The sequence below is a fragment of the Manacus candei genome, unplaced genomic scaffold (assembly GCF_025592945.1).
Source record: "Manacus candei isolate 608988 ecotype Guabito, Panama unplaced genomic scaffold, ASM2559294v1 h1tg000014l, whole genome shotgun sequence".
Lineage (NCBI taxonomy): Eukaryota > Metazoa > Chordata > Aves > Passeriformes > Pipridae > Manacus > Manacus candei.
Window position 1 is genome coordinate 64,944,304 of NW_026138062.1, and position 13,669 is coordinate 64,957,972.

Sequence of the window (13,669 nt, forward strand, 5' to 3'; positions counted from 1 at the left end):
CAGTTAGGCTGCTAAAAGGCAGTGCTTTGTTCTGTGGTACATAGGGCTCCTGGTGATCCTTGGTCATCAGGGACTTGAGGCAACTTCACTAACCCTCTGCTAAAATGAGCTATTTACAAAGCACAGGTAGCAAACCACAGGTACTCAGCTGCTGCTTCTCGGAGCCCGGTGTATTAACACACACAAACAAGCGCACAAGACTGAGGAGTGCAGCAGTTGAGAAGTGGCTGTTCCCCCCACCCCTGCCTTCCAGGATGATAAGTTCGGGTACAGAGGCAGGGAACATACCAGCTTATAGAGTTACCTCTTAAATTACTGTGGGTTGCATTGCCAGAATTCCTAAATCTAACCCTAAACTAGGGAGGCAATTAGGACTGGGCAAAGTGTTTATCAGTCTTTTCTGTGTTGCAATGCAACCATTTGCTCCATTCTGGTTTATAAGAAGCTAAATGCATGAGCTGAAGGGGCATTTTTGTTTGGTTATTTTTTTTCTTTTCTTCCTTCTACAGTCAGTGCGACATCGGAACGGGAAACCTTATTCTGTTCCAACGGAGACTTAGCCATTTGTTGAGGCATCAACAAATTTACATTTAAATTACATTTACAGTGTAAAGATTAACCTTTAAGCCTCAAAGCATTAAAATTCCCATTGTTTTTCAGCTGAAGATTTCTTTTATTACTAAACCTGGTTGACCATAGTCCAGTTAAATGATTTTTAGAAAATGTCATGTTGAAACTGAAACTTTTTGTGGAAACATGTCAGTAGTCAAGGGAGGCTACTCTGGCTACCAGAAAGCTGAAGGGAGAAGGGAGAGGGGTAGAGGATAGAGAAGCACCCCCTCAGCTGTAACTTGTGCAGTGGCTGGGGACACTCACCCAGGACGTGATCCCAAGGTTCAGCCTCCTGAATTGTCTGATTTGGGCCAGGCAGCATTACACTCAGCCTTGGAAATTATGAGTGAGTGCTGCAGCCTGTTTGGCCGCTGGCTGCCCAAGATTGGGGCTGAGTATCAATGCTACAGTTGTCTATGCATACACTTATTTTGTACGTAGGCTTAAACTGCCGTTTTTCTGTGTCCCAAGTAAATACACTGATTATGGGCTTTTCTCTCTCCCACGGGAACATGACTGACACCACATCTTTCTGATACATTAATGTTTTGATTCAGTTACCCCGGAGAGCAGCAAAAAAAAAAAATTGCTTTTAGTCCTTACCTTGATGGTACTTGATGGATAGCTGTAGGTCTCTGCTGAGGAGAGAGGAAGAAAACATGTGATTGTCATGCTTTGGTGCAGCGACATGAGACAAGGATTTTCGGCAGCACAGGACTTAGCTACAGACGGAGCACAGGCTGTGCAAAAGCATGAGCTCACGTGGCATTAGCTGGGGAAAGAGCTGAATCTCTGAGGGCTAAATAAATCTGATGATTTATCTTCTCTCTAGTTCAACACACTTGTGTCATGCAGTAGTGCTCAACGGCCTCAAGAAAACCTAGATTTGCAGCCTTATTGGGTTTTTCTTTTTGTTGTTTTGTTTTTGGGGGTTTAATTAACTGAAATCAGTTGTACATGTCTGCTTAGAAATGGATGATCTTGCTTGCTCATTCTCTGACTCTGCTTTAGCTTTAAGGCCAATGGAGCCTGAGTTGTGCCTGGGATCACCGGCTGGGCGCTGGGGCTCGGAGGCACTACATGATGTGCCACATGCCTGACTGTGCTCTGGGTGTCCGTGTGCATGGGTCTGGCAGGCTTGAGCCTTTCTGGAAATTTGTCTCTCTGTCCCATAAGTGTCTAAATGGCAGAGGGCTGTCATTTGCATCATGCTCTCAGCCTTGTTTTTATCAGTCTAGTTCATTCTTGTTATGAGGTTGATCGAAATATGGATTGCTCCTGTAAAATTTTAGAACTGAGTTTTCACTTTTGCCTAAGATAATGGGATTTTTAAGCATACTTGTTTTGCAACCTGACAGAAGGAGAGACATCTGTCTCTTGATATTGTGTTAAAGCTGCTATCTTAGAGAATTTGAGGTGTTTTCAAACATTACTGTGCTGCCTTAAGACTGCCATGAAATTGCTGATGTAAATGACTAACAAGAAGCTGTTTTTTGCTAAGCAAATACTGCAGCTCGTGAAAATGGTAAAAGTATTATGTCTTTGCTACATGAATGGCTCTACCCACAGGGGAAAAATGTAGCAACCTGAATCGAAACCAAGACCTCCCGATTCACATGAACACATGTGATCCTGGCTATCATGTGAGTCTTCCCTATTTGCATATTCAATATGCAGAAACTATGTTTTATTAGGAGAATATGTCATACTGACACGTGTTTAGAGAAAGTTCTAAACTGTGCTTGTGTATGGGGAATGCGGGCTGGTGTGTGACCAAATGCAGGCTGTGCTGTGCTGGCAGCCCACTTCCTTCAGCAGCCCTCCACCTCATTTGCAGGGGATGAAGCAGAGGCATAGCAGAGGCTCCCCCGCTCTGGTTCAAGTGCTTGCAATCCTGTTTGGGATGTAGGAAGGCCAGGTTCACCGCTGCAGGAGGCAGCTGCAAAGCGATGGCTGAGGCACGCATGGTTTTGTAGCTGGAGAGGACAGCTGCCCCCTCATGCTGCCTTCTCCAGAAACAAAATAGACCAGAGGCCCCAAATAATCCAGCACAGTGGGGCATCAAGAGCGCAGATATCGCCCACTGGATGCAAGGAGGTTTCCCTCGGCTGGGGTGCAAAATGCCTGGTCATGGCTGCTGCCCACCACATCCGCAGCGATGCTGGATGCTGGCAGAGAGCTCCCCCTTGCCCCCACCCATGCGATGCCACATCACCCCCAAGGTGCTCAAGGAGCCTCTTTACTTACTTTGCTTGTGGGAATATCTTTTTCTCCTGATCGGGATGGGTATTTTCCACCTAGGGCAGGAAAATAAGGTGAGCAGGTAGGTCTGGCACTTCATAGTCCTCATCCCCACTGCCAACCCATGGGCACCTGTGTTCCCATAGGGAGACCCTTTCTCCGGCTTTTTGGATAAGGCACTTTATTACTTTATTTAGCTTCTCTGCTGCTGTTCTCCCCTGGAGGCAGTCCCTGGCAAGGCATCCAGTTCTGCCCTGGAAGCTGCAGGAGCAGGGGCTGTCGCAGGGGGGTAGAGGCACAAATCACCAGTCCGAGGATGGAGGGATGGCAGGGACAAGCTGGTGGCTGTTGGCAGGTGTTACAGCACGTAGCTATTCATGGGAAGCACGGCCTGTGTCCCGCTGTGGGGAGCCTGGCAGTACCTCTGCAAAGTTTGTGGATTTGAGGAGCAATCAGCCTTTCTGGGCTTGTCTGTATTAAGCACCTCTAGATGAGTGAGTGAGCAGTAAATATTGGAGAGAGATAGCGGAGAACCGGTCTCATGCTCCCACAAATGATCTACATCAATCTGACCTTTAGTGTGTCTTGGTGAAAAGCAAAAGGAAGAAAAACACAGCAGTTGTGCAACACAAATTGCAAACACACGGGTGAATGCAAGGCTAGCAGACACGACAGCTTCTGGGACATCTGTCTCCAGCAGCTGAAATAATCCTTGCTGTTTCAAGCAGAAGACTATACTTCCAGGTTTAGGTACTGAAATTATTTGGCAAATTCGGAGCCTTTACATTATGTTCAGATTGCTGTTACCGTGTTTCTTGGTAATAAGAACTAGGCTTGCTGAGGCGTGTGTTATCGCTTATGGTTTAAAATGTTGTGTTTGTACAATGCCTGTAATGTACAAGCATTTTGCAATGTAGTGTTAATATTTATATCTTAGTTTTATATATATAATAAAAACACACTAAGGGGTGTGAAGCTGCCAAGTCATATGAACTTGAGAAATATGCCCAACTTGCTGATGGAGGTACATTATGAGTGGGTCTCTAATTGCTTATTCGCATATTCTCTTTCTTTCCAAGTACTGAGGTAAATAGGTGATGCCATGATCTTTTGTTGTTGATACTTTCCCTGATAAATGTGTGCTCTTTGGTCTCATTTCTTCTATATACTACCTACGTTCGGCAGCTCGCCTGAAATAATTTCTTTCTATATATGCCTCTGGTGCTTTTATAAGACTAGCAGAAAGTTTTGAAAATATTAGTAAACTTCCTAACTTTCTGTTTAGTGGGAGGATTTAGATTGCTTTCATTACAGCTGTGTATAAAAATAAAGTTATAATCCTACCTCCTTCCAGGTTGCCTACTTGATTTTCTCTGAATTATGTGTAGTGGTTTTCCTACACTGAGCACAAACTCCTTTACTCTAGTTGGAGATGCAAGGGGGACTGTTTCATGTAATTCAGTCCTAGAATTCCAATGAGATACATTTAAAATAAAATATGTATGTATATTTATAATACACGTAATTCACATTAGGAGTCTATTGTAACTGTCAAGCATCGTGAGTTTAAGTATTTTTGTTTTCTAATCTTTACTTATTCCACTTTTTCTTGTTTATATTGAGTTGGCTTCTGATTTTTTAGTCTCTAGCTCAGGGGGAAAGGCTGTTGGGCTTGGGTAACTCTTCCCCAGGACTGTCAAAAGATAAATAGCATATGTTGATCTAGCAAATTAGACCTGTAAATTGCTGCACAGCTCTCAGATAAATTCTAATTCAGTCAATCATATGTAATCCTGTGGGAAAATATGTTGCGTGGTCTGAGAATTGAAAGCATTTCTCAGCATCTGAATTCATGCTAGATATGGTGACTCTCTGAGGCAGGTCCCTAGAAGTTAGAGGAAGGGAGTCCAACTTGCCTATGGTTGGAGAGGTTCTAGGGATTGGCTCCTGATGGGGTTTTTTGGAGGCAATTAAAGGCATAGCCTTATCAGTGAAACTGCTGGGAAATAGTTCTGACCAGCAGTCTCAAAAGAGGAGAAATGTGACTCAACTATTAAAATGAAAACAAAGGCAGAATTCCTTTTCTTTCTTTCTATAGTTTCACTTTGCTCTTTGCAGAGCAGCTGCATGAGCTGTCATGCTCGGGAAGTGGTCAACCCAAATATAGAAGTGCTGCTTAAAAGTGAACTCTTCAAACAGAAGGGATGAAGTGGCAGACTTGGGGATGTATAGGAAGAAGGAAAGAAAGTCAAGAAATTAATTAGAGGAAGCAGCAGAGGCTATGGGTAAATGGTGGGGTCTGAACTCTGCAACATTTTCTCCCAGCAGCTGCAGGATTAAACACCTGCTATTAAGAGCTTGTGTTAGGTCTTCTTTGTACACCTGAAATTAAGATTGCTTTCAGTCTGACTTTACTTTGATCCAACTGCCAAGGGGCCAACAAACAAGGCAGTGGGTGCACTTTCTGTCCATGAAGGAGGATTTCTTGGGCAGAGGTGGTGGGACACTGCTGGTAAGGTCACACAGAGACCCATTGAGCCACCTTCATGAGCCACCAGCCCCCCCTGCTTCCAGAAATACGATGCTCCTCTGAACTGCTGTGGGACTTGACAGCACCAGCTTTAAGGAGCAAGGGCTTCAGTGGGGAGCCGCTGCAGCTCTTGTCTCCATCTAACTTGGTCTCCCTCAACAAGTGGTTACTGGTCCAGAAATAGCTGGACCTTCCTCCAGAAATATCCAGTTCCCACTTGACTCCTTAAACCCACCACCTCTGACACAAAACTGCCAAACCCGAAAAAATCCCCACATCCAACCAAGCAAAAAAGTGTCATTCTTGCTCTGTGTCTGGCTGCTTGGCAAAGAAGGCCCAATGCCACATCACTTCAGTACATTTTAATTCCTGTCACCCCTGTAATTGGCTCTGGCCCCTCCTTCTTGGGATCCCACTGGTTGTGGCTGCTCAGCACCGACATACAGACTAATTCACCTGAAGCTGATGAACTTTTCCTGCCAGTCTCACAGGAGTGATAATTTGGGATTATTTCCTCCACCCAACTGTCAATTTTCCCAAGCCTTGTAGATACTGCACCACCTGCAGGTGCCCCTTTACTTTAATTTTTTTCCCAGGTCTGGCTAAGGTTACTCAGGAGAGATACTGACAGCTGGATGATGTATCTGCATGAGCCTCATTCCTTAGGACTTTGGTGTGGATGGGCTGACGTCCACGAGTTACATGCAAATTTTATGTTGCAACCTGAGCTATCTCTTTAGGCTGACTCTGAGCTTGCCCGGTGCTGTGGAGCAGAGGAGCCTTTCCCAGTTAACCCTCAGTCTCTGCAGCTCATGCTGCCTAGTGAGCAGCAGCAGCTAGGACTGAACCTCTGCAGCACCAGAGCTTTGCAAGGATGCTGAGTCGCTGCATAGGAATGGCTATTTCACTGAAAAAAAGCCACAAACAGACAAAAAAACACCCTACCCTTGTTATTTCTCCATCCCTCTGAACTTCCACGAGGTGTACAATTTTTTTGAAAGACGCGACTTCATGACAGAGGAGTGACATGCTACACAAAAGTCACACCAAGCTGGCATAGCTCATTGACAGGAGCTGCAGTGAGATGAACTGCAGTTTCTGTCCTGCAAGGGCAGCTGGTCAATGCTCTCCCTGAGTTACTTCTCCTGGCAGTGATTTGTTAGAGTTTTTGGCAGTGATTTGTTGGTGTTTTTGACAGTGAGGAAAACAGACTGTGGGTGAGCACAGGCTGGGACACAGCACTATGCTGGTGCTGCCTTTTACAGCAGTGGCCCTTCCTCCCCTCTGCTCTCATGAGGGATATGGGGTTCATGGCCTTGTCAAGCTAGAAAGAAAAATCTCCTTTACACAAACCTTGCTCAGAGTTCTGATTCCTTCTCCCAAAAAGCAGTCAGGAATGATTTCAAAAGGATCAGAAGTCCCACCTGTAAGTGTGACACAGCCACTTAAAGCGGTGGGTATTCTGCAAGCCTGGGAGCAAAGAGCCTGGAGCTGACACCTTGAGGGTGTGTGAGCTCATCTCTGCTCCTTGCTACCACAGGAGAGGACCCACCAGCTTCACATGGATTTTGCTGGCCTTGACTCAAAGTGCTTTTGAGAGTAAGGCTTCATGCTTTGGGGACTTTTGCCCTTTCCCTCAAGGCCAGGTAAAGTGGTCATGACTTAGATGTCTGGACACAGACCTGCGGGGAGATGAGGGGTGGATTCTCTTTGGAAACCAGCAGAACATTTAATTTTGGCAATGGAGTGCCTCATCTGAGCACCGCAAGACCAAGTAAGCAGTCAGGATACGATACGGAAAAGATTGCAGGACCTTTTCTCTGACTTACCAAGAAAACAAGGGAAAAGAAAGGGAATTTTCCACCTCTCCTAGGTGGCTCCTGCTGAGCATCCTCCTCTGTCTTCACAGCTCCTTAGGAGACAATCTATTCCTAACCACTGTTGTCCTTAACTGTAGCACACTTACATATCTCATATACAGCATTTAAATACATTGTACAGTTTAATCTATTTTTTTTATTGTGTATATAAAAGCTCGTCTTTACGAGACGTGGTGCTAACAGATAAGAGATGGCAAGGTGAACCTCTACATGTAATTTTCCTTCCTGGAAACTTGGAGCAGATGACAAGTACTGTCTGTTCCTTGCATTCCTCACCAGGACGAACACCCATCCTCCCTTCAGTATGCTCTCCATGCTGGGAGCCTACAGATGAAGTCACCTCCCTAAGAATCATCCTGAGGTAATACTCTTTGACATACTGAGAACTATATTGTTCATCTTAATTTGCTTTCTAAATTACCTTTCTTTAATCAAGAGGCTCCTCTCGGTGCCTTACATTGTCTCTTAAGTCTGATTCACTGAAGGTATTATTTGCTCCAGTTTTAATGGAATCGCTCTCTTAATCCTCTTGTTTAGTAATTAAATATAAAATTGTATTGGACCTACCTTATTTTTGGTGGGCAGTTTCCCATCCTTCCACTGGATCTCTGCACCTTGGGTAGCCAATTTTGGTGCGGTTTCCTTTCTGGCTAGATTGTTTTCTATACTGTCTGCGTTACAGAATGAAACTCAGTGACCAAAGCAGCTCTCACACTGTAAAACATATGCAGGACCTAGATGTTGTTCACCTACAAAAAAAACCCCACCCCAAAGCCTCCACTGCATGAAAACCTTATGAGTGGGGGTGGGAGAGGAAGAAGGGTGGAATGGGTGAGTGATGTGGTTTCCTGGGACACTGGCATGTGTGCTGGTGCTGATGACCTTAATGAAGTGATTAGGGGGCTGCAGCATGGACTCCCTCTAGGTTCCCTTGACCAAAAATAGTAACTTAGGGTGCTTTTGGCAAGAGGAAACCACATGCCTGGCCATCTCCCTCTTCTGAGAAATGGTGTGACGCATTGAATGGTAAAAACCAAACACTTCAAACCCCAATGAAGCACAGCCTTTCCTACTGAAGCTTTCCAGTACAGTGTTTTTTTGCTTCTTCCTCTCCTTTTTGTCTTTTTTTTTTTAATTATTATCATTTTTATCCCTTTCTCTTCCTCCTCAGCTACAAGGAAGAAATAAAATAGAAGAACCAGAAATACTATTTGCAGGGTCGGTGGTCTGGGGAATGAGCAAGTTTTTGTTCACACATTCTAATTGTGGTACATTGCTGGAAAAGAAAAACAAATCTCTGTAAGACTTTAGGTGTCTGCAACAATTTCATCAAAACTCAAAGGTAAGAAGGGTTGGGCACTTAACAGGACAGTTTGACAGCATGTGCTGTCCCCTGGGAACATGTCGTTTTGCAGATAGATGTATACCACCACAAGCTAGGTCTCAGCTTATCAGCCACCTCCTTTTCTTCTCTTTTGCACTTTACTAGGCAGTCCCACACTGGATTGCAGCAGCAGCAGCAGCAGCTGTAACTTTTAGCTGACAGCAGTGTGTTAACAGAGGGAGGAAGTCCAGTTTGGGGAGAGATCACAGATCAAATACCTCCAATCCAAACGTGACATGATAAACAGCTGTGTCTGTGGATAAACTACCCTTGTGTTCTCTGATCTAAAACTTGTGCACAAACGTGACAATTTGTCTGTAACTCAGCCCAGATGAGCACCACTCAGTCCTGCAGCATCCCTTGGCTGCACATTGCAGGTCCTGCTGCAGCTCCCCCTGGTGCAGTGACATAGGCTGGAGCATATGTTGGTAGATGCAGATACTGCCTTTACCCCAGTACTGCAGCTCTCCAAACTCAGTGGAGATGTGGAGGGATTTGCCATATGCAGGCATTACCTACAAACACGTTATAAAGTTCCAGGCCTGTTCATTTGCATTTGACCAGCTGCTTCCCAGCAGCAGTACCTACTACTAGTACTGGGGAACCACCCTGCAAAAGTCAGTGCAAATCAGGAGTGGATGAAACCATCCCCACCTGTTTTGTTCTCTTTACAGGCAATGCCTTGAGAGGTGGCACTGAATTCTGCTGATGAGGTAGGTAGCTGCCCAGTTGTTAACCTGGGTTTGGGTGGTTAAAAAACCAGTGGTTTAGACTGATGGTTGACAAAACAATGTTTTAGACTCCAATTGTGCCTGAGTGGTTCCCATTGGGAACATTTTCTGGAAGTTCATCCGTATGAGTCACTCCATTAGTCATTTGGGCTGTGGGGAAAAGTTGGCATTTCATGAGTGTGCAATTAATTCTTGTATGTCCTTTTTTGATTTACTGGGAACTAGAGAGAACATCCTGGTGAAGCAGAAAGGAAGAAATTAATGTGAACCACTGGGTTTTTCAAGCAGTAGCTGCAGAACAATCTTCTGCCTGATTTATTCCCAAGCTTTCACTGACTTTAAAATGTGACTGAAGCTCAGGCATGGTGTGCAGTTCTCAGAAGTGAAGATGCTGTGCAACTGAAGCAGAGGAGCATGAGATTTGACTGACAAGGAAGGAAGAGGTCTGTAATCCACCAAAAGTCTATGTAAAGATGAACAGAGCAGGAACTGTCTGAATATATGCACTTAAAGATACACTCACAACATTTAAATAAGTGGTGGGGTTAATGAGTGGATCTCATATTTCTACCTGCCTTGTGTTTAAAGTAATTAATCAAGAGCTGATGTTGCCTGGTCCCTGGAGAAAGGGAAGGGTCAGACAGAGATGCTGCAGCAGTCAGATGTGCATGCAGACACCCACCCAGGTAGGCTGGTAGGGAGGTCTCCACATGCTCGGAACGTGGAAAAAGGCAGAGCTTGGAAAGAGCAGCCAGAACACATGGCTTTTATCACCAGTTGTGCTGGGTATACAGGGGTGCTGCAAATGGAGCCAAGAAATTTTTCCCACCATTTTTCTTCATCCTTTGCTAAGACTGAAGGTTTGATCTTTATCAAGAAGTGTTTGCTCTAGCAGCACACAGATTTCAGGGTATTGGAAGATTACAGTGTTTCTGGCAGAAAATAAGATGGTTAAAGTCGACACGAACATTTCCTATATATCAACTGGGTTTGCAATTCTTTTTAAAATCAAGTGCAGTTCCTTTTGTGATCACTAAGTGGTGTCAGCTACAAGGACAGCGTCTGCAAGCTCGTGGGAAGTTCTATTAAACTGTTGTTTTCAAATTGTAGCAGAACTAAGAGGAGGACATCATCAAAGACTGTAATGAATCTTTTCAGAGGTCATTTGCACCCTGCTAAGAGACTCTGCTGCAAAAGGACATGCAGCAAATCTTCAATGGGTTGTGGGTTTTGGGGGGTTTTCTTTTCAGTTTTGAAAGTTCTGAGAGGCTGACAATCAGGAATTAAATATTTGCTTGTGACTCTCCATTTCAAGGCTGGCAGTTTACTGTCTGACTTGTTCCTGAGTCTTGGTCCAGAGTCTGTTGGAGCTGCTTAATAGCTGTAAAAGGTCTGGCAAACCCCACAAGAACCATTTTTACATTGATTTCACATTTTGATCAGGCCAGAATGCCCTTCCAGAAATTTTGCATGAAAATGCAACTATGAAAATAAGGAAAGGAAAACAAGATACCTCAAATGAAAAAGACAATAGTATGAAGCAATTGCAGTTTTGAAGACTGATAGGAATCAATTATTGAACCTACTCAAAAGCACATCCAAAATGTTTCTTTAGAGGCATATTGATACCTGAGCTGTTTCTATGTTCAGACTAATTACCTCTTGGGAAGAGAAAAGGAACTGTAAATGTGTAAGCACGTCTGAGAATTTTTTGTGTAAAGTTATGACTTGGACCCACTGGCTTCCCCCAAACTATTTGCATGATTCAGGGCTGATCTGTGCAGCCATTCGACTGAAAGAAAACATTTTAATTGCAATCGTAGTCATTTGGAGTAGTGAGAACTTGCAAAAGTGTAAGCCACCTCATCAGGAAGCAGAAATATGAAACACAATTTACCAGTAGAAGTTTGATTAGCAAATGAGGTGTCACTGGCTGGCTGCCCCACTATGTGGTGTGTGAGCCACCCATGGGCTGAGGGTTTGGCTGGTTTCGGCAATATGATCACAACCCACAGAAAAAAGGGAAACACAGGAGTAACAATGACAAAGCAAAAATGCACAAAAACAATGGCTCAAACCAGCTGTGTCACCTATTTTAATGTCATCTCAAGTGAAGGTAGAGAGGAAGGCGTGTGCTTGTGGGACAGCAGCCCTGTCTTTCCTAGGGACAGGCCTGGGGAGGGATTATGGACCTCTGGAGATGGGGGCAACCTCAATGGAAGGAAGGGGAGACCAAAGCTCTGCTTTTTCTCTGAGGCAACATATGACCTAGGTCCTGGGTCTGGCCCTTGGCTTGCTCTGGTCTCCTTAACTTAGAAAAAGAGTTGTGTTACAGCAGCATCAGCAGCTCCTGGTGTCCACTGACTTACACAAAGGGTGCAGACCTCTAACTGGGTCCTCTGAGTTGGGGACATTTGCACTACTGATTGCAGCATGATTACTGACCCGAACTCCTTTCCTAGAGCTCAGGTCAGGACCAGGGTGGCCTTTCATCCTGCAACTCACAGGCACTGCTCAGCTGGCTTAGAAATCTGTGTTTGCATTTAGGCACTTGTGAAAACCCAACCTTATGGAAGAGGTGCTTGTGAAAAACCCATTCCCCCTGGCTGTCTAGCAGCCCAGCCGGGAAATTGCCAGTTTCTGACTCTGACGTTTGTTGTCATGTCCCCCAAAAATTCTGTTATTCAGCTGATTGTCAGAGGGGCAGGAAGTTTTTATGAGGTCCCCTCTTACTGTAGTTGAAGGGTGTGGGAATGTCCCTAGAGTAAGGATGCAGTGAATAAAAAGGGGAAGTCACACTCGAGGCATCAGTCACTCTTTCGTCCCGCTGAGCGTACAGCTGAGATGATGATGGTCGCTTGCCTGATCCTCTCCAGCATCTGGACCATTACATCAGGTAACTCCTTCTGTCTCTCTGTGTGTCTGTGTCATTACTGTAATGGCCTTAGGGACCTCGGTGGCCCTGCCAGCCTTTTGCACTGCTGGATGCTACAATCCTCATCTCTCACCCCCCTGGGGCAAGTCCCTAGGTGACACAGCAATTGTGGCACTGCACACGACTGCAGTGCTCAGTCTGCAATGCCTGGAGCTTCAGGCATGTCACTGCTGGTTGTGTTGACTTACCACCAGTGCATTTATAAGCTCCGGAGAGATGTACATATTTATTGCAACCACCCAAACATTGCTTGTAGGTATCTGCTTAGGCCACCAAAAGTATGAGTGCGTGTTACGCTAGTTTTGTATTTAAAAATCATATATAAAAGGCTGACTTAGTTTCAAACTAGCTTTCATGATCATGATTTGTATTCTGCCTATGGCACAGCAAAATGACTGGTACAGCTTCACAGCTGGGTTCTTGCTCTCTGGTGGAGATCTGCCTGGCCATGCAGCGAAAACCTGAGAGCACTTTGTTGGGTGGGTTAGCCAAGTGTACCTCTAGGCACTGCAGACAGCCTCACTCCTCTTTAAAGCCTGCAAAGATATTTAGTGTTCTTATACATTGAATTACATGTCTTCAGTGATGCACCTGTCCTTGCTGATATCTTCCTCTCCCTGCTGATGTACACAAATAAACTTTGAAAACTATTACCCTAAGAGGACTGCAGAGCTGAGCTGTCAGCCTGGAAGCATCCCTTTTCCTTAACAGTTTTTTCACGGGTCTATAAATTGGAAGAGGAGACTATTTTTTCTTTTCCCTGGAGACCTTTAATACCATGGCATTTATGCTGTGGAAGTTTTCTATCTGTGGACCTTCAGCAAGGTCTCTTCAGCAGCTGCTTCCCAGCTGCATGGCCTCAAGCCTGAGATAGCAGGACAAATACAGTTTGCCTCTGATCTCCCTACTTTGCTGTTTCCTTCTCATTTTCTGTTCTCTTGCCAGTCTCTGACAAGTGTGAATGCACGGTGTAAAGTGAGACACATAATTTTTAGCAGTTTTACAGATTTCCTTCACTCTGCACTGCAGAAGGGCTAAGAGAGAGGTAATGGCCTGATGTCTGTTTGGTCACTAGCACAGCTGAAACTTTAGGGAACCTCTCCATGGGTGCCCGTGGCATAGCAGTCCTAACAGACAGAAATCAGTGGCTCCCAGCACCAGAGCTGCCTTTCTCAGGGGTGCTCTCTGCAGCACAGGTATCAGGCTGGTGAGATGCCTGGTGTGAGAGGTGGCAGGTCCAGTGAAACTCTTGGAGTAGTTCTTTCAAGCTGCATTTTAATTTTTTTCCCTGGATGGAGGGGCAGAGAAATCCTCTGGAGTTGCTCTGGAAGTGAGGGTGAAGGGCTATGGGGGCCT

At 45.0% G+C, this 13,669-nt stretch overlaps 1 protein-coding gene across 2 annotated transcripts in view; it reads left to right on the forward strand.

Moving 5' to 3' along the window:
- LOC127467734 (TPA-induced transmembrane protein-like) overlaps positions 1 to 13,669 on the forward strand; it is a 35,301-nt gene that overhangs the window by 15,130 nt on the left and 6,502 nt on the right. The window contains exons 3-6 of one of the 2 annotated variants that reach the window (XM_051780013.1): positions 7,418 to 7,624; positions 8,435 to 8,605; positions 9,322 to 9,360; positions 9,604 to 12,274. In XM_051780013.1, coding sequence (XP_051635973.1) covers positions 12,223 to 12,274 — 52 coding nt within the window. In that variant the 5' untranslated portion in view covers positions 7,418 to 7,624; positions 8,435 to 8,605; positions 9,322 to 9,360; positions 9,604 to 12,222. Of the gene's footprint in view, positions 1 to 7,417; positions 7,625 to 8,434; positions 9,291 to 9,321; positions 9,361 to 9,603; positions 12,275 to 13,669 lie in introns of those variants that run through there. The other variant, XM_051780014.1, reaches the window with a different exon arrangement.